At 35.6% G+C, this 24638-nt stretch overlaps 1 protein-coding gene across 9 annotated transcripts in view; it reads right to left on the bottom strand.

Moving 5' to 3' along the window:
• TANC2 (tetratricopeptide repeat, ankyrin repeat and coiled-coil containing 2) overlaps nucleotides 1–24638 on the bottom strand; it is a 471789-nt gene that overhangs the window by 308497 nt on the left and 138654 nt on the right. For 5 of the 9 annotated variants that reach the window (XM_017950844.3, XM_031657665.1, XM_031657666.1 and 2 more), the window contains one exon: nucleotides 19519–19701. In XM_017950844.3, the coding sequence (XP_017806333.1) occupies nucleotides 19519–19701 (183 nt within the window). Of the gene's footprint in view, nucleotides 1–943; nucleotides 4994–19518; nucleotides 19702–24638 lie in introns of those variants that run through there. The other 4 variants (XM_031657667.1, XM_031657669.1, XM_017950849.3 and 1 more) reach the window with 2 other exon arrangements.

Raw genomic sequence — 24638 nt, 5'->3', positions numbered from 1 at the left:
GAGATGGAGGCTGCATGCAGCAAGTCATCATTGCGCCTGCACTCCAACCTGGGCAACAGAGTGAAACCCTGTCTCTATCAATCAATAAATCAATAAGAGCAACTTAGGAAGACAAGTAATTGAAAGAGTAAGACTAAATGAAAATATCTTTTTCTTTTTTAAAGTGGCTTAAGATCACTACAAATATTCTAATTTTGAAAAACCAAGTTCCGACTTTCAAGACATTTCTAAGTTACCATGGTTAGCTGAGGAACTAAAAAGAGAAAATAATTAAAAGCCAGAAAACAATGAGTCTTTTAAGAAAATTCAGTATATAAAATCAATATATCTTGTTGATAATTACCAAATGATCTACAAATATAAGCAAAAAAAAAAAAAAGGTAAATTTCTAATTTAGTCTAAACTGGGAAAATAGACAATAAATATCATAACTTGCAAATTGTGTTGTTAAAAAAAATTCTTAAACTAAGAAAGTCCATTTGTAAACACTCCAGTTAATGAAATAACAAGAAAGACTTTATGTATTAGGAAAGCTTATTTACAAAATTCTAGATTTCCACATTGTTATTTTTTAAAAAAGGTATTTTATTTATAAGGATACTGCAACAGGAAGTAGAAGTCTATTCTGGAATCTCTAACAGGAGAGACAATCTAACCTTCACATTTACATTGAAAAACTGAGTTTTTAACAGCCTTCTCTGTAATGCATATTCTTTTTTAAAATATAAAACTATTTCAAAAGGTTCATATATGCATATAAATATATAAAGCAAAAGAACACATAATTAAAAATTAATAAATGTGCCAAAATACAGCTTCTTAATGGCTTCCTTGAAAACTAAATGTCAAATTATCTTAGGCTGTGTTTCTTTTTCTATAAAGAACAAAGTAGACTTTACAGCTCAGAAATCCATATAACAAACACTCTACTCATCATACTCACAGGTTTAGTTTTTCTGTCCCAGTAGTCAATACTATAGAGTCTTTTCCCCTAGAAAATCTGAAAGGCTTCTTATTCACTGGTCACATTGTTATCAGACCCGACACATCAGGAATGACCCACACTTTAATCTCCAGCCAGCTCTTTACGCTGCTCAGAACTTACTGTGCGTTACAGGTGATACTTCTTATAGCAGATGTTGATTATGGTCCCAAAGCACAAGAGACGCTCCCAAAGGGGTTTAGAACCCCTAACAACATCACCTGCTTCTTTTTGTATCCAGAGAAGCACTGTGGTATTCTGTTTTGAACAACTAATGATTTCAAGAGATTACACAGACGAGTTCTTTTCATTAGACTGCCTGACATAAGCTTATCCTTTCAGAATATTGCAGCAAATATAGGTTGTATGATTCCATTACGATAAAAGAAATATTTTTACACAATTTTTCTCTGTGGCGCAGTTTAGTTCACCCTCTGTTAGAGCAAATTACTGGAAGAACTGGTTCTTAGGTTTCTAATGGCGCAGCGTTAACAGAGTGAATGATTCACGGATGTTCTTCTTAACATTCAGGAGTAACAAGGAAGGCTAGCAGTGCAGCCCAGGTCCAGAGCTGATGAATGGTGCAGTGCTGCTGTTGTCATAGCAACCAAGAGGAAAAAAGCAGCACCATATAAGGATCTGTGACATGGATTCTGGGAACAATTTATATTAAAAAGCTGTAAGCTCCTCATGCCTTAAAGCTGTAAACTCCTCTCTTACTGTTTCCTTCTCATGTTTTACTCTTCTGAATTTCTGAATCAGAGCTATGTAAATATACGTTGTTGTAAAACAGTTACTTAGTAGGCACCAACAAAATTGAGGTAACTTAAAATATTAATACTTTAGCAAGCTAATACAGGTCTGCATTATCTCCATAATTTATTGTTAAGTGTTAAAATTATACAGTGATTTTGTTGCAATGTAAGGAACTACTAGAGTTTGAGATAGCAGAAAATTCATTTTTAAATACTTAGAGATATTAAAACCCTAATTAAATGCCTTTCATTCAGATGGGTATGCATCAGATATGCCAAAACTGCAGCACTATCAACTGATTGACTAATAAAGTAGCAATGACACCAATTTCAAAGAGAGGCATACTATCATCTGTATTCCTTCTAGATAAAGAAAGTTTCAAAAGACACTAACTTCACTAAAAAAGCTCATAGCCTTCATTCATGAACAAGAAAACTTCTCCGTCAATCACTTGTAAGACAGGGTTACTGGTCCACCCCATGCTTCTAAAGGCCTCTCCCTAACTGGGCCTGGACAACGTTTTTCTTGTCATAGTTTCTCCTCACCTCCCAGGAATCAGGAAGAGCTCCCCCTTTTAGGGGATAGTAGGATAGCTTCCAAATGGTATCACAGGAGAAGGGGAAGTTAGTGAAAGCACAATGCATAGATTGTCATAATGGTACTCCCTCTATAGTCTTCTGGACGTGGCTCTGAGATGACTGGTGCAGAAAAATATCTTTCATTAGATTTATTAAGCATGGGCCACTGATGCTACGATATTTCATCTATTTAGATAGGGTAGTTCTGTATGAAATTGTTCTACATCATATCTCTGTGTTACTTTTCCATCACCATTTATTTAATGAAATATTCAGATACAATACAAAGCAAAATATTAGGTAAATTTACTTATTACACCATTCTCTTATGTGGGCAACATTGCCATTATAATAACAATTCTGGGAAAGTTATGTATTTGTTGGTCATAGATTTATGAATTGGTCATAGATTTATGATGCATTTATCTCCATAAATGAAGAACCTCAGTAAAATGTGACTAAAAAGAATTGCAATGTAGTGGGATGAACATGCATTTGACTAGTCTTCTGACTGTAGCTGGACTAACAGCTTTGCTACTTTTAAATACAAGCCTGAGTAAGTCACCTAACTACTCTGACCCTCTGATTCATCTCAGTAAAGCATGTTCTACCTTATTCCTAACGTTACTGTGTGAATAGAAAAAACAAATACAATGCAAAGGCTTGAAATTCTAAAAATCTGTATTATCTTTTTAAATAGTATCTAAGCAAAATAGCAAAGATAAAAATGAAAAGTGGAATTTCAATAGAACTCCACAGACACAGAAAATTGCTTGAAAGGGTAAACATTTTTCCGGGCTAGGTTTTATGTTTGGTTGGATATTGTGTCCCATCACACTGCACATACTTGTCACAAGTAGCTATTTCTTTTTAGAATTATAGGAGATACAGATACTGCGGACTAGCGTTCAAGGATTATTTAATATAATAATGTACAGGTAATTCTACTGCCTCAACATGACTTATAAATGTCTTTAGAAAATAGTAACTTGGTAATAAAGAAGTATAAGCAGTTTCTATGGAATGGTTAATATTAAAGAACATGCAAAGTGATAGAGTTGTTTAAAATAACCTATTACTTTTTATCCTACCTAACTAGAAAACTGTAGTGTAAACTCAAAAATGAGCTATTATGTTTGACTTGTAAATTCTATGGACAGCATATCTCATTCTGTTTCCTGGATGGTCTAATCTCTTCTATCTAGTAAGTTTTTTAACTCAAATATTGTCTTGCGCCAGTAGTTGTTTTTGAGGGAAATTCTCTTTAGTTGTGACTTTTTAGAATACTGATTATCCAATATCTTAAGTAAAAAGAGCAAGTTTCTCTCCCACCTCCCCATCATCAAGTCATGTTGAGCAGATCTTTGCATTAGAGAGATGCCAGAAAAGTTATGCAAAAAATGTAAACTTGGACCACAACTAAATTTTTCACTGACTTTCATATTAACGTTGCTTATGCTCTGTAAGAGCTAACTGGGATGAGGACATGATTAAAATACTTTAAAAGACAAAGTGCACAGGTTTTGTTTTGTTTGAAAAACTGGATTTAACTTAAGGGTGGAGAGAGATTTAAGGAGTTAAGCTCTTCCCCTTGGTTACTAATTTTTAACTCCTTTATGATTAATTTAGGTAAGTCATGCTAAAACTTACACAGTTTTATATTCTTTTTTATTTTTATTCTTTTTCCAGTCCTGCAATATTAAAAGCTTTCTCTAAGGAGTGATCATCCGTGCTAAACTCTATAGTGCTTAAAGGTAGGGTAATATTTATGAAGAGATGTACATACGAAATCTCTGTTCTCACAGGAATAAGAAAGTAACCATTCTACTAGTTACAGCAATTCAAGTTTTGGCCAAATTTCTATGGGGGGTTGTGTCTTTCCTAGCAACAGCTACTGCTCCAGATCAGGACTTCAATCTGCAGCAGTAGAGTAATGACTGACAGAGAAGAAAAAGAAATATATTCTTAAAAATCATATATGTGATCCCTATACATTAGCCACCTACTTCATCTGGTGGTCGAAGAAAAAGAGGGTAAAGAGTGAAATAGTTACAACTCTAAAGGATAAACTGGCAGGGTTGGACATATTGAGAAGCAGTATTTCTGTTTAATGCATGTCATGAATGATATGTAATGAATTTCTGAGGATAATTTTTATACTTAGTTTTTATTTTATATGTCAACTTTACTATCTAAACCCTGAATAAAATTTTCCCAAATGTGTGATGCTACTTCTAAATGATAATTGTAACATTTGAAAAAGGTCGTGAGTTGGCAGGTGGTTCTTTCAGAATGTTTTTATTGATAAGCAGGGCATAAAAGGGCATACTGAGCCATAAGATACACATATCAAATCTCTTTTCTCTCACTTTACTTATTTCATTAAACTAAAGTTATAAAATTTACAGAATGATATAGATGTATATGTAATTTTTAAAAAAAAAACATTTTCAGAAATCAGAAACGTGAACATTAACCAGAAAAGGGGGAAACAGAGATGTTCAACCAACTCTGGTATAACTCAAAATACTGCTCATTGTGCTAGCTAAACAAAGTCATCAAAACTGACAACGCCACATAGACAACTCTAAAATGACCATATTTCTTGGCTGGGCACAGTGGCTCACACCTGTAATCCCAGCGCTTTGGGAGACCGAGGTGAGAGGGTTGCTTGAGCCCAGGACTTTGAGACCAGCCTGGGCAACATAGCAAGACTCCATCTCTACAAAATAATGAAAAAATTAGCCAGGTATGGTAGTGCACGCTTGTAGTCCCAGCTACTCAGGAGGCTGAGGTGGGAAGATCTCTTGACCCCAGGAGGTTGAGGCTGCAATGAGCAGTGATCGTGCCTCCACACTCCAGCCTGGGTGACAAAGCAGGACTCTGTGTCTTTTAAAAAAATAAGTAAAATGAAATGACCGTATTTCTAAACTTCTGAAATTCTGCCAATGACATGAATGACTGATGGAAAAGGTGAGGATGCGTATTTACACTTAAGAAAGGCCAGGTGAACTGAAAATGTCCTCTGGAACACTCTGCCCTCTGGTGTTTAAAATCCTCCTCTAAGAGGGAGTTACTCTGCCATGCCATGGGTTTATTACTCTTATGGGTTGAATGTCAATTTGGGTGCATAATTTTCTATAATCAGAATATATAGTTTACAATTATAAAAATTTCTATTATAATGTGAACATATATTCTGTTCTAACCTTTGTATTATCCCATACTGCAATTTATTTCCTGTTCAGAGAGTTACTAAGGATTTCTTTTGAATCGTGGATATTTATTTGACTTTTGTGATGCTTTGTGACTGAAAAGTATTCCTCATGGCCAAAATTGTTTAGCCCTTAAACTCCACATGACACTTTCTAAACTGCTCACATTCCACAACAGGTGGGAAGTTAAGCAAGTAGAGAAGGACAAGGTCAATTAAGTAAAAAAATTAGACTTCCTACGGACCATGGCATAAATCATGGTGAGTTTTCTGGGGAAGGTCACAGAAGAAGGATGGACAATGAAGGATTTTTTTTTTTTTTTTCTGTAATCTTCATGGTATTTTCTATGTTTAAAACTGATAGCCAATTCTTGGAACCACAACACAGTAGCTAAAGAGGATATCAAATGATTGACAACTTTTTCACATGCTAGGATTCTTTTTATTATTTCCTCTTGTTTGTCACAAGAAATGCCTGGCACAAAAAGAAACTCTACACACATTTCTGTATTCCTCTCAGCCTTAAGGTGTTGTTATCTACACTTTACATATGAAGAAACAGAAGCTCAAAACGAACTAATCTGCCCAGAGTTTACCAATGAATATGTAGAATTCTAAATGGGTTCTGCGTTCAGCTGGGTTCCTGACCAGTGTGACCCTATCAGTTCTTTCGGGCCTAGAGTTCTGAACCTTAACCCTGCCACATTATAGACATTCCATAAAGATTTGTTGAAAAACAAACATTACCTTACACTGTGTCCTCAATGTTAGACATTTTTCTTGGTGCTGACTACTTGTCCTCCCTGGAACTTTGCTTACTGCCTCCCGCTAGATTCCCTTGGATTAACAGGTTCCCCTTACTTCCTGTGACACCCAACGATTACCCTACTGCTGATCCACCCTAATGTTTAGGGTCTGTTTATGCATCTACTTCGTGAGTGCTACCACACTGTTATCTTACTAACTTGCCTTCTCCATCTCAGGTCCTAGGTGTCCTTGGTTTGACCCTTCATTGGTCACAGCACTAAAAGGAATGCTGGACCATCAATTCAACACTTCAGATTCAGGCAAACATTTCTTTTAAAATGTAGAGAAAAGAAGCTATGAGCCAATGGTCAATAATTTTAAAAGAAAATATGGTTTGAGGGTACAGATTAAAAATAAAAAGCAATGGCCGGACGTGGTAGCTCACACCTGTAACCCCAGCACTTTGGGGGGTTGAGGCAGGCGGATCACAAGGTCTGGAGACTGAGACCATCTTGGCCAACATGGTGAAACCCCATCTCTACTAAAAATACAAAAATTAGCTGGGTGTGGTGGTGCATGCCTGTAATTCCAGCTACTCAGGAGGCTGAGGCAGGAGAATCGCTTGAACCTAGGAGGCAGAGGTTGCAGTGAGCCGAGATTGTGCCACTGCACTCCAGCCTGGTGACAGAGCGAGATACAGTCTCAAAATATAAATAAATAAAATAAAAACCAATTTATACAATCATAAACATATGGAAACATCTAAAGAAATAAATATTGCCATACCAGAAATTTTTCGATAAAGATAGATTGTGCCCGAAGAAGAAATACACAAAGAGAGAGGGAAATAATCAAAGATGAAGAGTAGAAAACCATTTAATTATACTGTCCAGGAAGAATACTGCCCCAGCTGAGAAGAGCTATGTTTTGAAGACAGCAAAAAGGATTGTTGGGATATTTTTAGAATTAAAAAATGGACAAGGACAGGACAGATCTTCTGCATGGGAAAGATAATCATGCAGTGATTTTATAATAAGCTTCATTTATGAATCACCTTCTACAAGCTAAACTCTTTACTAAGTTCTTAACATATATCTTATTTAATAAATTACTTTTTTGGCGGGGAGACAGAGTCTCACTCTGCTGCCCAGGCTGGAGTTCAGTGGTACTATCTCAGCTCACTGCAACCTCCGCCTCCCGGGTTCAAGTGATTCTCCTGCCTCAGCCTCCCGAGTAGCTGGGATTACAGGTGCATGCCACCACACCCAGCTAATTTTTTTTGTATTCTTAGTAGAAACAGGGTTTTGCAATGTTGCCCAGGCTATTCTCAAACTCCTGAGTTCAGGAAATCCTCCCACCTCGGCCTCCCAAAGTGCTGGGATTACAGGTGTGAGCCACCACTCCCGGCCATGATATCTTATTTAATCCGTACAATACTCTGTGATGCAGAAATACCAATAATATAATACAGGTAAGAAAACATACTCAGAGCAGTCAAGTGACTGTATGCCAAGGTCATACAGCTAGTAAGTAGCAGAGTCAGAGTTTGAACCCAAGTATATCTGACTCCAAAGTTTGCCATGCCTAACAATATCCTGCTCTAAGCATGAGACAGAACAATCCATGACTCAGCCCTTGGTGCTATGGTTTGAACGTGTCCTCCAAAATTCAGGTGTTGAAATTTAACGGCCAATCTGACAGCAAAGAGGTAGGACCCTTCAACGGTAGTTAAGTCATATAAAGGCTCCTCCCTTTGTGGCTTGGATTAAGACCTTATAAAAGAGGCCACAGAGTTAGGTTCTCTCGCACTTCCACCTTCCCTCAGGCGCGGACGCCATGTTCCTCCCTCCTGCAGGATGCAGCAACAAGGTGTTATCTTGGAAGCAGACAGCAGCCCTCACCAGACAACCAAACCTCCTGGTGCCTTGATCTTACACTTCCCAGTCACCAGAACTGTGAGAAAATAAATTTCTGTTCTTTATAAATTACCCAGTCTCAGAAGTTTTTTCTTATAGCAACCTAAACAAATTAAGCCAACTCTGATTGTGCTTTAATGTTCTCCATTAAGAAAATTATATTTAAACTAATAAACATCATTAAGAGGTCATTAAAGACCAAATTTTGAGGACAAGTTAAAATACACATAATCAAAATCCAGGCCCAAACAATTTACCTTTCAGAATTCTAAAAGGACAGGAAGACATGAACATGAAACTACCAATAACAGTTTCTATAAAACCATGCAGGAAATTCACAGAACTACAGGACTAAAGGATGCCAAAATGTGGATACTAGGAGTTTCTATAAAATTTCTCAAAAGAAAAAAAATGCTTACTGAGAGTTGATAAGGGGTCACAAGGAAGAGTAACTTCAAAGTAATCTCATGTCCATTTTCATATGGTTACTAGAGCAGAAGATCATGAAAATAACAGTTGCACTACCATCTTGATATTAGACAGGCTGTAAATAAAGTCTTTTAAGCTACAGAAAAGTACACATGATGGCTGCTTTCCAGGATAGAAGACTGCCATGTGAAAGAGGTTAGTTTATGCAATATAATTCTAAAAGGCAGAACTAGGACTAACGGGTAGGAGCAATAAAGGAGGGCATTTCCATCCATGTAAATTAGAGAACTGCCAGTTAAAACTATCGAACAAAGGAACAGGCTATGTCACAAAGAAGAAAGCTTACCATCATTGAAAGTGTACACAGAGAGACTGTTGACTATCCACTAAGTTTGCTGTGAAGATTAAATTTGCTCATATACGTAAAGTACTTAACACTGTCTAGAACAGGGTAACAGCTCAAAAAATATTATCTTTAATTACTACTACTATTATTATAACTTTATTACTTGTAAGTTTAGCTAAAACTTGCCTGTAAAATCATCTAGGTCTGCTGACTCTTGGAGATCTTTGATTTCTATGGTTACCAGGCTTGTCATAATTTTAAGTTTTCTTGAGTCAAATTTACAGCCTATTTCTTCCATCTCATTAAAGGTTTTTTTTGTGTGTGTTGTTTTGCTATAAAGCTATATGCTGTATTCTCTTATAATAAAAAGATTAATGACTAACTTTTCGCTCTGTATGTTATGTTTTCTCTATCCCTCTTTTTCATTTTGATCACTTCTATCAAAGATTCCTCTATTGTCTTAGTCTTTTCAAGGGAACTGTGGCTTCATTGATCAAGTACTAGTTTTTTGTTTATTCATTTTCTCTTTTAACTTTATTGATTACTTCATGTTTACTATGTCTTCCTCAATCTCCTTATTAGTTCATTTATTTTCAGTACTTCCTGTTTTCTAATAAAAGTATTCAAGGTAATGACCTTTCCACAGAGTATCACTTCGGCTACATTTAATAAGTTTTAATACATAATACATGTTAATTTCCAACTTTTTTTTTCCAATTTTGGTTTCTATTTTAACCCAAAAGTTATTTTAAAACTTAAAAATTTTAGAAGTAGAAAAGAAATTTCTCCCTATCTTCTTTGTTGTTAGATTCTATTTTGATTTTCAATGAAAAATAGGTGCATTGTCCAGATATTTCTTTATGGCCAAAATACATAATCAACTTTTTTTATTTTTACTTATTTATTTATTTTTTTGAGACGGAGTCTCGCTCTGTCTAATGAACATCAAACTGTTTTCACTCCAGGCTGGAGTGCAGCGGCACGATCTTGGTTCACTGCAACCTCCGCCTCCTGGGTTCAAGGGATTCTCCTGCCTCAGCCTTCCGAGGAGCTGGGACTACAGGTACGTGCCACCACGCCCAGCTAATTTTTGTATTTTTAGTAGAGACGGGGTTTCACCATGTTGGCCAGGATGGTCTCGATCTCTTGGCCTTGTGATCTGCCCACCTCGGCCTCCCAAAGTGCTGGGATTACAGGCCTGGGCCACCGTGTCCGGCCTAAAATCAACTTTTATAAACAGTTCACAAGTGCTGGAAAATAATACAAGTATAAGAAATCTTATGTTTTTCAGTATGAGGTTCTACACTCAGCTGAATTAAGCTTTCAAAAACTTGACACATGTTAACTTTACATATTTATGGGGTATATGTAATATCTGGATATAGTCATACAATATGTAATGATCAAATCAGGGTAACTGAGATATCCATCATCTCAAACACTTATTTCTTTTTGTTTAGAACATTCCAAATCTTTTAGCAATTCTGAAATATAAAGAGTTGTTTATTAATTGCTTATTATTCAAATTATCCATATCCTTTAATGAGCTGTTCATTTTATGAGGCATGAAATCTGCTTTAATGCATTTATGCCTAGTATTCCATTATTGGACTGCTAAGCTTGTGGGAGTTATTTATATCTTACTGCTCAAGGTCATGGCCAAGGTCTGATTTTTCACATGAAAAAATTTGTAGCCTCAGGCATAAATGGGTTAAATATAAATTCATCAACTTTCCCTTTGGTTGCTAATGTTTAATATATAAAGTTTTTATTTTTAAAAAACTTTCTTATTGAGATATAAGTACAATTCAATGGATTTAGTACGTTCACAGAGTTGTACAACTGTCACCATAATTTAAGTGTAGAACATTTTCATCACCCCAAAATGAAACCCTAGACTCTTAAGCATTCACTACCTATACCATCGTTGGTGACCCCCTTCCCTTAAGTAACTACCAATTAACATTCCATCTCTATAGATTATTTGCCTATTCTGGACATTTCATATAACTGCAATTGTATAATATATGTTCTTTTGTGACTGGTTTCTTTCACTTAGCGTTAACATTTTCAAAGTTCACCATGGATCATGAAAGCATTTATTTTTAATGCCAAGTAATATGAATATATCACTTTTTATTTATCCACTCATCAGCTAATGAACATCAAACTGTTTTCACTCTTTGGTTATTATGAATAATGCTGCTATGAACATATGTGTACTAGTTTTGGTGTGAACATATGTTTTCTTTTCTCTTGGATAACTTTATACATTTTGATGCCATGTTGTCTCATGCATAAAAAAGCAATAATCGTTAACATCTACTTCATGAATTGTATCTGCATAAAATATCAAATAAAACTTTTTTCTTTGTGTTTAATATTATTGCAAATAATACTATCCTTTTCTCAACATTTATTTGGTATATATATTTCATCCCTTTATTTGCAAGCTTCCTCTCAATTTGTTTAGAAGCATCTATTATAAATAACATCTCACTGGAAATGCTTTTTATACACTCTGATAACTTCATCTTTATAAGGGAAACTGATATCACTTTCTTGTGACAACTAACTTATTTCATCTTATGTGGCTTTTAAAAATATTTTTCTTATTGTTTTTCTTCCATTCCAATTTTCATCTAACCTGACAGAAATGAAACCATTTCATTTTAAAAGTATAAATAACCTGTTATTTTGGCTCTCTCTTCATTAAGGGTCATTTGGGCACTTTTGCAAACTTTCCCTAGTGGTGGCTGAATAGAGGCAGGAAGACAGGGCTACTATATTTCAATGGAATATATACAGTATTACTACACCTAATACAAATAATCCTTTTATAAATAAACACTGCAACAGTACAAATAATACTTCTACTCTGTATGAGTGACTTCCACTCAAATATGAAAAAAAAAAAAAACTAGAAATTACTTTCTTGTCTAAAACCTCACAGGTTAAATATAAAAAGAGAAGATTTAATTATTTTGAAATCCAGTGTATGTAAATATCACAAAAGGATTATTTATTTGATAATTTACGCTGCCTTTTAGGTGTTCAACATATACGCAGTGGCAAAGGCTCACCCCTTAACCAAACTTTCGTCAGGCTCATCTGATCCCTCTTTCCTTCCTTCCTTCCTTCCCTCCCTCCCTCCCTCCCTCCCTCCCTCCTTCCTTCTTTCTTTCTTTCTTTCTTTCTTTTTTTATTATACTTTAAGTTCTAGGGTACATGTGCATAACGTACAGGTTTGTTTCAACGCTCTTGCATGGGCCTTGTCCTCAAGCCTCCTGGCCCAGTCGTAGCAAGAATCCTGCTAACTCAGTTTAGTGAGAATCCCCCTACCCTTGATAATCTGGTCAACATGGCTTGCCTTCAGCAAGGCACTGTTTAGTGGTTCGGCAATAATCCTCTTACTCTTGAAGCCTCTTCTTAATAATTTCTCATCCACTGATTCTATCCTCCACCCCACTCTTCTCCTTGGCTATAAATACCCAACATTCTTTACTGTATTCAGAATTGAGCCCAGTTCTATACTATTGCAAAAGAGCCTTACTAAAATCTGTTTTTACCACTTTACTGTTGAGCTCTGGTTTTCTTTAACAATACTGACTCACAATAATTGAAATTATTATATTGAATTAAGTAATAACCCTCTAACAATCTCTACTTTTGATTTGGAAGACTACAGAAATAAACTCTTCAAGGCCAGAAATGGAAATAAGGCCCCTCCCCTTTTATCCAATCCTACACTGTTTTACAATAACCTAATCTTTATCTCATAAACCAGAGAATCTGAATTAGAAATAGTTAGAAACCGAATTAGAAACAGTACCCTGGTACTGTCTGAGGTCCAGACCTAATAGTTCAATTATTCTATTATTCCAAAAGAGCTTAAAAGTCTTGGTATATATTTCCTCATTTAATCTTACAAAAACACGTGGTCTCTAACAATTAGCAATGATGGAACTTAAGACTACCATGCATGTCTCCTATATTTTTTAATCTAACAAATTCATTATACTATATTATGAATTCCAATGTTTATCCTAAAATTGCAAGATATTTACTCAGATGCCACAGCATTATAAGTACACTGAAATAAATCTTGACTATAGAGACTAATACTATCTACAGGACCTTTATAGTTTCCAATTCACTTTTCAATAATTTTTCCAGGATGTTTATAAAACAAGACTATGTTTCCATTTTTCCAAGATATAAATGAGAAGAAAAATAATATTTAATGTTTGTTATATGCTAGACTGTATGTTTAAGAAATCTTAATCTTGCTAGCAATTCTGTATTTTTTCCCATCATAAAATTCACCACAGTATATCTTGAATTCTAGTACATTTTCAAAAATTGCAAGATAAGTATATTATTATGCAAAGAACATATCATGAATATACTTATATCAGACTATGTAGAATAACACTATGTATAGGCCATTTTTAATGTCAAAAGAACTTTTCAATGGTTTCCCCAGGATGTTTCTGGAACAAGTAAATGTTTCCTTTTTATTCGTGGCTTTGGCCATAGCTAGCATCTAAAATATCCAGGTTCAGCATGATCAGATCAGTTATTGTGACTTATTTGCCATCCAAACTGGATTGCCACAAGGTCAATCCAATCTATTGGCAACAAATACTTTTAAAATCAGGCCATTTTCCCCCCCAGAGATTAGATAATAGTCTATTTGATGTTGGTATTTGAAGATTACTCCTCAGAAAAGTAGAGGGACTTACTTAGCGTAATTAAGTTTCTTGAAGGCTACCTTGCAAAAGCTCAGAACACATACTTGACATAGCTGATAAACAATACCCACATCTCTTTGGAAACTATAATAATAATTGTAGCTAACATTTTGACTACTTACTCTATGCCAGACACTGTCTTATGTACTTTACATGTACTAATTAATCTAATTATCTTATTAGTCCTATGAGGTAGATACTATTATCACCCCTAGTTTAGAAATAAGGGAATTGAAGTACAGAGACTTTAAACAAATTTGAGCAAGATTACACAGTTAGGAAACGACAGGGTTCATTTTGTTATACTGTCTCAAGAGATTTTGCATTTTCAACATGATAAGACTTACAGAAAGCTATACAGCAACACTTATGTCATCCCTCTCCCACTTCTGATTAAGAGTTCTCTCTCTAGGCTACCAACAAACACACACATGTGTGTACGTATGTGTCATTTAAAAACACACACAGGTTCCTATTGAGAAATATTTGGATTTTCATTTTTTGCTATATAAACAATATCACATGTATGTACACACATACATACACATTTTCAAATCTGTTCAAGCTTATTTGTAAAACAAACTCTTAGCAATAAAATTGGCTTATTACGGATTATATGCCTTATAACTGTGATACATATTGCCAAATTGCCATAAAAATGGTTGTACCAATTTTCACCCCTACCCGAAGTATGTATATGCAAAATTTAAGTTTCACTAAATTTAACAAATGTACATAATGGGTAAATAATATACATTCCGTAAGAATGAATGAAGTTTTAGCACTCCTTAATCATCTATCTATGCTGAGGATCCTTATGACACTATGGGAAAGCATCTTGGAATGAGCACTGGGCAAGAATCTGGAGACCACAGGGAGCCTCTGCTTACTGTCTTCCACATCACCCCCAAAGCACAGCAATACCTAAGTAAGTCCAACAACCTTGAAACGTGCCAATTTTTAGGTCTTCTTTACTGCTTAAACCGTTTGGCTGTATCTTTTATTACCTGAAACAACAAAAATCTTAACTGATATACTAGATGTTCTGGATGAGCTATTTAACTTCTCTAAACCTCGATTTTCTTCTTGGAAAATGAGACATATCTGGAGGGACTGGGTATTAATCCTAACTCTGACCGCTGCCTAGCTGTATTATCCTCCACAAGACATTTTACTTTCAGCAAGACATTTACCTCTCTGTGAACTTAATTTGCTCGTCTGTAAAGTGGCGATACCAGTGACAAAAACACAAGCTAATAAGTGTATGCCACACAACAGACATTATAATGAAAATTATTGTAATTATTATTGCTATTACTTATTAAAAAGTGCGACTTTAAAAACCTATAAAGCTTTAAAGTTCCCACTGGTGTTTAACATGAAAAGCAATTTTTACAAACTTCTCAACAAATTTAAACAAATTGTATTAACAATAACAGTTAACACTTTCTGAGCACTTAAACATAGTTTTTAAAAAGTATAAAACAATGTGATTATAAGAATAATACAACCGCCGGGTGCGGTGGCTCAAGCCTGTAATCCCAGCACTTTGGGAGGCTGAGACGGGTGGATCACGAGGTCAGGAGATCGAGACCATCCTGGCTGACATGGTGAAACCCCGTCTCTACTAAAAAATACGAAAACTTAGCCGGGCGAGGTGGCGGGCGCCTGTAGTCCCAGCTACTCGGGAGGCTGAGGCAGGAGAATGTCGGAAACCCGGGAGGTGGAGCTTGCAGTGAGCTGAGATCTGGCCACTGCACTCCAGCCTGGGCGACACAGCGAGACTCCGTCTCAAAAAAAAAATAATAATAATAATACAACCACCCATGAAGTCGGTTGTATTATTGCTATCCCCATTTTACAGATGAAGAAACAGAAGCAAACAGTCATGACGTGACACTCAGAGCTGGAATACAAACTCAAACAGTCTGACCACAAAGTCTGTGTCTCTCTTGAACATGTTTACTACATTAACTTATTTTTGTACTGACTAGAGTGAGGTGTGTATACATTTAAAAATTAGTTTTTAAGCTCTAAATTATATCTATTCTTGAGCTGGTCTTTACGCATTCTTACTCCCTCCAGACTGAAAATGAGTCAAAGTATTTGGAAATGGACCTATATCTGCAAATGAGTCTTTATATACATCGGCATGGAAGACTAAGATAAATATCTTAAGAGTATAAAGGTTACACAGTAACAATGATAGGAAAAGGATACTCCTTTGTCATATCTTATAAGATGAAAACATAAGTACCCATCTTATCAGAAGTGAAGACAATGACTAATAATGACTATTTAAAGATCAGGAAAACCTATGCACCTGTCCCCCAGTATCCATGGGGGACTGGTTCCAGGACCTTCCTCGGATTATGCTCAAATCCTTGATATGAAATGGCACAGTATTTGCATATAACCTATGCACATCTTTCTGTATGCGTCAAATCCTTTCTAAATTACTTATAATACCTAATACAATGTAAATGCCATGTAAATAGTTGTTAGACTGTACTGTTTAGGGATTATTAAAAAATCTACATGTTCGGTACAGATGGTTTTTTTAAGAAAAATATTTTCTATCTGTGTTTGGTTGAATCCACGGATGCAGAGGGCTGACTGCACAAGGCTAATGAACATGTGATATTCTAGTCCCTCATACTTCATTCTCTACATATTTGCCAACAAGATTTGATTACAAGGTAAATTGGATCATACTACTACCTGTTCCTCCTCTGTTTAAAATCCTACAGTCAGAGCAGGCGCCTTACCATGACCCTAAAAACTCTGGCTTCTGCCTACCTCTCCAACTCTTTTTACTTATTTATTTATTTTTATTTTTTTTACTGGCAGGGTCTTGCTTGCTGTTTCCCAGACCTGAGTGCAGTGGTGCGATCAGAGCTCATTGCAGCTCCACCTCCTGGGCTCAAGCAATAATCCCACCATAGCCTCCTTGGTAGCTAGGACTACATATGGGTGGCATGCCATGACACCCAGTTATTTTGTTTAAATTATTTTCTGTAGAGACAGGGTCTCATCATGTTGTCCAGGGTGGTCTCGAACTTCTGGCCTCAAGCAATCTTCCTGCCTTGGCCTCCAAAAGTGCTGAGATTACAGGTATCAGCCATTGTGCCCAGCTCTAACTCATTTTTTATTACTGCCCCCTTCAGACTTACTCTGCTTAGGCCACACTTGCCTTCTTTCCATTCCTTGAACATGCCAAGCTCATTTCTGCTTTAGGACTTTTGTTCTGACTGTTAGCTCTGCCTGGAAAGCTCCGATCCCAGATCTTCCCATGGCTGGCTGCTGCTTAAATTCAAAACTCAGCTCAAATATCTCCTTCTTTGACTCTCTCCAGTCATTCCATAGAAGGAAACTCTACTTCAACCCCAGTTTCTATCCCCTTCTGTATTGCATTACCTTTGTAGTACTTGCCACTATTTAAAATTCAAGTATTTATTTACTGGCTATGCATTTATTATATCTTCTCTCAATTGAAATATAAAATCCTTGAAGGCAGGGGTCTTAGTAGTCCTTTTACACCACTCTATCATATCTAGAGCAGTGCCTACGCATGTAATGGGCCTTAGACAAATATTTGTGAGATTAAGTAAAAAGCATTGAAAAATAATAAGCAAACTGCTTTTAACTGTGCCAGAGACAAGAGACTATTAGAAAGTCACAAAGAAAATCGAATATGATGACTCTTCTGGACCTATTCATTCAGTTTGGTTGGTAATATGAATACATATAAGGCACCTGAAAGTTTGAATGTATTGAAATGGAGAAATTACTAAGTGTAGTCCTAATGGCCTGATTAAATTACTGCATTTTGATAATTAATGCCAAGAAAGAACCATTCTTTGGTAAAAATTTCTTCATGGTCAGCTAATTTTTTTTCCATTCAACTTCCCTTTTACTTACTTATAACAAGATATAATTAGAAAAGAAGGGGTAACTGAGGATTAGGCAAGAAGGAATAATTAATGAATAATCTACTAAGGTTTTTATTTTGAATTTCAAAGTAATTTCATTCCAGGTTAAACTAGACAATTTTTATCCTCTGTTTCACTTGGCAGAAAATTGACCAAAGAAACCTTTTCATGACATACTCTTTCAGTAAACAGTTGTTTTCTTCCAAAATTTAAAAATGCATTCTTAATTATTAAATTTTTAGGCCTTTGATAGTCTTCAGTAAATAAAACTATTTGAGAAATTACAGAAGCTTCAAATACTATAAAATTAAAACTCAAAAGTTCATACATGTCATTAATCAACTACACTTTGCACTACTGTTTCAATACAGTAACTCTGTGATATTAGGTATGTTATCGACTTTGTTATATTTAATAGTTATCTCTTAATAAAGGTTGACTATTAAGTTGACATTCAAATTAAGATAGGCAAATGGGATAGGAAAGTGGCATCTCTAAAACTTCAGGTAATCCAGCTCACTTCTGCATAGAAACTGGACTTGCTAATTTTTCCACTGTGTGTGGTAAAATGAAGCACATCACATGACAGCCAGATTTGGGATTTTTATATTTTTAGTAATCAATAATACCTTTGACTGTAAAACAAGGAGAATTTCTAAGCACTGAGATTTTATTTAAGCCTAATCACATAAAATTCATCATATTTTTGGATATTAGAAGGCAACTGGTATTTCAGGATATTATGTTATTAGGCTATTTTACCTATTTTTTTAATCTAATGACCAAAGTGTCTTTAGACTGAAGTATCTAATGACCAAAGTGACTTTGATTCACTTATTTTTTTGAAAATGCCAATAATACACAATGTAAAGAGGCATAATTTACGCTTTGTAGAACTATAGAATAAAGAAATGCTATTATTTTGATGAAAATTATAAACAGTGAAAAAGTTTCACTCTGCATAGACAGAAGTGCCCAAAAATTCATTTCTCCTTTTATTTTATTTTGAATAATGATAATCAAACTTCTCTGCTGTCTAGCTCAATGTCAGACAAATAGGAAACAGTTGATATATCCTTTGTGGATAACTTAATTTCATGCCTCCATGTACTTATAACCCAACAATACTAGTCAACTTACTGACATCAGGGATGTATTGATAATGCTAGAAGAAATCTAACAAAGTGACCCAGGATTACATATTTTCACACATAAGCATTCTTCAACTATATATTAAAATTTATTTACTGAAAAAATGTAAAAGGACAAAAGTCCATTTAATAAAGACAGTTTCACACCTAACAACTTGATCTAAATGGGTAATACATATTGTGAGATCATATTAAAATCAATATAATCCATAACTTATGAATTATCATAAATATCCTAAGAAGTTAATGTCCAGTGTAGAGGAAAATATCTAAATTATCTTTTAAAAATAGATATAAAATATACAGATAACAATTTCAAATAAAATACAACTGATGTACCTTTGCTGAACTATCAAGCTCCTATTATCCTAAAATTAGAATGTCTCCATCTGTTAATCTGACATGAACAAGCTTATAAATGAAATCAGAACAACAGTGTATTCTGGCAAAACCAGAAACTTCCTGAAAACCTAGAAAAATATGTTCACAACAGATGGGTCATTTAGAAAATAAATACATCAATCTGTCAAACTGAGCACTGTTCTAATTCTCTAAATTAAAATCATTTGGAGTTCTACTTTTCAAGAGTCTGTGACATTAGGAAGGCCAGACAGGAAAAACCTAAAGATGCACATATACACATCTGACGTGACCTAAAGTGTCATATTGTTAGGTTTCCTGTTAAACATACTAAATTTAGGTAAAGTCCTTACCAGTTAACTTCTTCACAGGCTGGAGCCGAACACTGATAGATTGATGTGTGAGTAAGGGGGAGGATGGAAGAGAGCGAGACATGCCCTCCATAATCCGAATGTGCTGCATACCTTCACTCACTGGAAGTGGCGGGACGGCGTAGTCTGGCTCAAAAGCACAGTCGCTTTCTGTGGAGATGCCACCTGTTAGTAGGGGATGGAACAAAAGAGCCAGTGAGAAAAGATCCTGCCTTCCCTATTAAAATACATCTTATAGGATAATTCAGAACAACAAATACTGACTTTTCACTGTGAAAAATCAAATAAAGTATTTTCACTACATGCATTCATTTCCACACTTACTATGTACTCAATTCCAGGTCTAGCACTAGGAAACTGAAGATGAGTAAACTAAGGTTCCTTCTTATAAGGTGTTCACTGTCTCATGAGAGATGTAATCATATAAGGAAATATAAGAAAATATATTTCCAAATAAGTTGTACAAAGAAATGATCTTACATTTTTTTTCCCGATAAGACACACATGAAAGGTATTTATCTGCTTAGCAAGCCATCATGTGCAATTGCTAGTAGCATCACTGTAACTCTACTTCTTTCTCCCCACCTCCAAGAAAATACACAAAAATTCAAGTGGTTAAGGCTGACATTATAATATAATGATCTTTGAATCTAATTTTTAAAAAGAGTAATTATATGCTGTTTACTTCTATTTATATGCTGTTGACTTCCATTTCTGGTAATGGCAGAATTATGTACTTCAGATCAACTTTTCCCAAGGAAAATTAGAACCATGAACATATGGTATAAAATTATATATAATAAATTTTTACATATATATATTCTGTGTGCATGTGCACGCGTGCGCGTGTGTGTGTGTAGTCTAAGGCCCACCAACGGGTGAAAGTGGTGCTGGCAAAACACCAACACTTTTGTTAAAAGCCCAAAGAACTATACTGTAGGAGCAAGTATGAACTGAAACTTGACGGGCTCTCACGGGGACTGAAGCTCAGCTCTAAATATTTCCCATAAAATTAAATTAAGGCAATCTTGGATTGATCGTGCCTGCTCAAAACAAACATAAATCTTTGTGGAGGAAGGTAATATCATCGTAGGTCTCAAATTATTTACATAATTTATCACATACAGCATCTAGCCCTTAATTAACAATAACAGAGATAAGATAACAAGAACAAAGTAAATCAGAGAAGCCATATAAACCAGAAATAGTCTCACAGAGAATACTGAATACAAAACAATGAGGGACAGAATTTAAAATAATATGCTAAATATGTTTAAGAAAATAAACGTTCAAAATTTTAGCAGAGGAATGAAATTATGAAATTAAAAATTTAATAAATAGATTTAAAGGTAGATTAGACACAAAAAAATTAGCAAACTGGAAGACGTGTCAGAAGAAAACATTAAAATGATGAATGGAGAGTCCAAGAATGGAAATGGATTCTTAGATATGACACCAAAAGCACAAGCATTAAAAGAAAAAATTAATTGGATTTCATCAAAATTAAAAACTTTGTGCAACAAAGGATACTATCAAGAGAGTGAAAAGACAATGCTCACACTGGGAGAAAATATTTCCAAATCATGTATCTGATAGGAATCTAACATCTAGAACAAGCTTATGTAGCCCACGGGCTGCACGTGGACAAGGAGAGCTTTGAATGTGGCCCAAAACAAATTTATACACTTTCTTAAAACACTATGGTTTTTTTGTTCGTTTGTTTTTGCAATTTTTTAAAGCTTATCAGCTATCGTTACTGTTGGTGTATTTTATGTGTGGTCCAAGACAATTCTTCTTCTTCCAATGTGGTCCAGGGAAGCCAAAAGATTGGACACCTCTGATTTATTAGGTTGGTGCAAAAGTAATTGCAGTTTTTTTTTGCCATTACTTTTAATAGAATGTATAAAGAACTACTTCAACTCAACAACAAAAAGACAAACAACCCAATGTAAAAATGGGCAAAGCTGGTTGTCTTGACTCATGCCTATAATCCCAAGACTCTGAGAGGCCAAGGCGAGTGGATCACTTGAGCCCGTAAGCTTGAGACCAGCCTGGGAAATGGAGTGGGACCCCATTTCTACAAAAAATATATTTTAAAAAACTAGCCAGGTGCAGTGGCATGTACCTGTAGCCCCAGCTACTTGGGAGGCTCAAGTGGGAGGATCGCTTGTGCCCAGGAGGTTGAGGCTGCAGTGAGCCATGATCACACCACCGCACTCTAGCCTGGGTGACAGAGTGAGACCATTTCTTGAAAAAGAAAGAGAAAAAAACTTCAAAGTACTTGAATAAACATTTCTCCAAAGAAGATACACAAATGGCCAATAAGCACATATAATGTAGCTCCACAATCATTACAGAAAAACAAAGCCAAAATGAGAGACCACTTTACACCCACTAAAATGGGTATAACAAAAAAATGTTGGTGGCAAAATTAAAACCTTCATACATTGCTGGTGGAAATGTAAGACAGTGGTTCCTCAAAAAGTTAAACACACAATTACCATATGACCTAGCCATTTCACTCCTTTGTATATATCCAAAGATATGAAAACAGGTTTTCAAGCAAAAACTTGAACATGAACGTTCACAGCAGCATTATTCATAATAGCCAAAAAGTGGAAACAACCCAAATGCCATTAACTGGTGAACGGATAAACAAAATGTGGCACATTTATACAATGAAACATTATCTAGCCATAAAAAGAATGAAGGTCTGATTCATGCTATAACATTCAAAAGCCTTGAAAACATACTAAGTGGAAGAAGCCAGACACAAAAGACATTTGTATTACTCCATTTATATCACGTGTTCAGGAGAGGCAAATCCACAATCTGCCATGTTCTCTCCATTTCTTCAACCACGACCTTAGTTGAGGCCACTATTATCATATCTCAAACTTCTGTTGGGAGAAATCTAGGATTTATTCTCTATCCATGGATTTCAGGAATTTACCTAGGATATATCTTAACTTTTTTTCTTCTCATTCATCTCCGGGTCCTTTCACTTACTACACTGACTAAATCTTCTCTTCCAACTTTTCTTTTCTCTCTCTTTGGAATTCTGGTCAGATGAATACTGTATCTCTTAGACTTACTTTTCAAGTCTCTTCCTCTCATCCTTGATTTCGAATCTTTCATGAATATATTTGACATTGATTCATATGAAATTGCAGTATTTTATAGTTACGTAAACAAAGAGGCATGCCATTAGTGTAATTCCTTAACTGAGGAATCTTTTTATTGAAAAAAATCAGCATTAGATTTTTGGAAGCAATATATTTGATTTAGGGAAGCACCTCTTTTCACTTAAAATGTTCCAATGTTAAAAATTAGCTGATAATTTTAGAATCTAATAACACTCCTTAAGGAATAATACTGCAATTAGTCCAGTTTGGCTGTCCTACTTTACTTCTCTGCTTAAAAATATTTTCTTCCATCTTCTTTGTCCTATAAATTGTGCCTGAACTCATTGTAGCTACAGAGAAAAAACTAAAAATACAAGTTTAAAGGACTGGTGAGCAGAGAATCTGATTATATACCAGTTTTTCCTGGGTAACTAGCAATCTCAAAATCTCAGTGGTTTACAACATTTCCTGTATGCTCATGAGCCTTCAGACTGACTCTGAGTCAGCTGATCTAGGTTGGGCATGATAGGGCTAGCTAGATACCAGTACTATGGTCAGGTTCAAAACTACTGCTATGTGTCTTCAATACTGGGCCCAGTCACTGAAGGCAAGTGAATATATGTAGCATGCTCTTCTTGGCAGAAAAGAGGAGTGCAGGAGGCCAAGTCGAATCAGAGGAACATACTTAAGACTTCTGCTGAAGGCTGGGCACAGTGGCCCACGTCTGAAATCCTAGCACTTTGGGAGGCTGAGGCAGGACAGTAGCTTGAAGCCAGGAGTTTGAGATCGATGTGGGCAACAACGTAAGACACTGACTCTACAAAAACTAAAAATATCTGGGCATGGTGTCAAACACCTGTAGTCCCAGCTACTTGGGAGGCTGAAGCAGGAAGATCAATTGAGCCCAGGAGTTCGAGGCTGCAGTGAGCTACGATCATACTACTGTACTCTGGCCTGGGCAACAAAGTGAGACCCTGTCTCTACTGAAAAAACAACAAAGAAAAACCTCTCTGCTCACTAACATTCCACTGGCCTAAGGAACTCATGGAGCCAAGAGCAGCATCAGTGGGGCAGGGACATATACTTGGCCTATACCACTGGGAGCTTCTGCAAAGTTGCATAGCATAAGGAATACATGTATAGTTTTATAACATGAAGTAAAAAAAAAAAAAAAGGGGGGGGGTGGGGGGAGTCCAATTTACCAAGCATATAAGACAGCATCTACTGATACTATGTATTACTCAATCTTTATTTTCTATCTTTCTTTTCCTGCTTCAGTCAACCAAATTAAAAGTGACTGAGATAATGTGATGGAGATGTGGCAGAATTTAAAAACTGCTAACTTGACAGAAAAAATTCAGTTATGCTGGACACCTGGTGACTAGACATTCAGAAGTTGAGCTCAGAATGCACCAGAGTCTAAAGTGTATGGATACCAAAGAAATGTCAGGAGTGACTATGATCCAATTGAGATTTCAGTCATCACGAAGTATTATACTTAACATAAATGATTATTAGATATTAAAGTTCAAGTTAACAGAGAAACTCTTCAGTTGAAGACAATACATATTCTAGAGAACTGCCTTCTAGTTTTTCAAGTCATAAAAATAACTGCAAATAAAAACCCAGAAATCAAAAACCTCTAGCATAATATGTTCATTTGGTGATAATTCAGTGAACTGTATACATCATTGGCGATTTTTTCAGTTTACATGCCATGCTTCAATAAAAGTTTACTTTTTAAAAGTACACAGGAGAAAAATATATAGCATGGTGCTAAACTGGCCCCTAAAGACAAGGCAATTTTGTATATGTAACGCAAGCAAAGGAGTTTTGCCTAAATTATTTCAAATGTCCTTTTAACTCAGAGCTTGTATCATCACTCTGTGACTCTGTAACATCCTTACAAGTCCATACATCAGGCAAGAAACAGGAAGTTTAACAATGAGTATAGGATCATATGATCAGACAACACAA

This window comes from Papio anubis, chromosome 17 (genome assembly GCF_008728515.1).
Source record: "Papio anubis isolate 15944 chromosome 17, Panubis1.0, whole genome shotgun sequence".
Lineage (NCBI taxonomy): Eukaryota > Metazoa > Chordata > Mammalia > Primates > Cercopithecidae > Papio > Papio anubis.
Note: the sequence above shows the minus strand (reverse complement) of the source record. Positions and strands in the feature narration are given on the sequence as shown.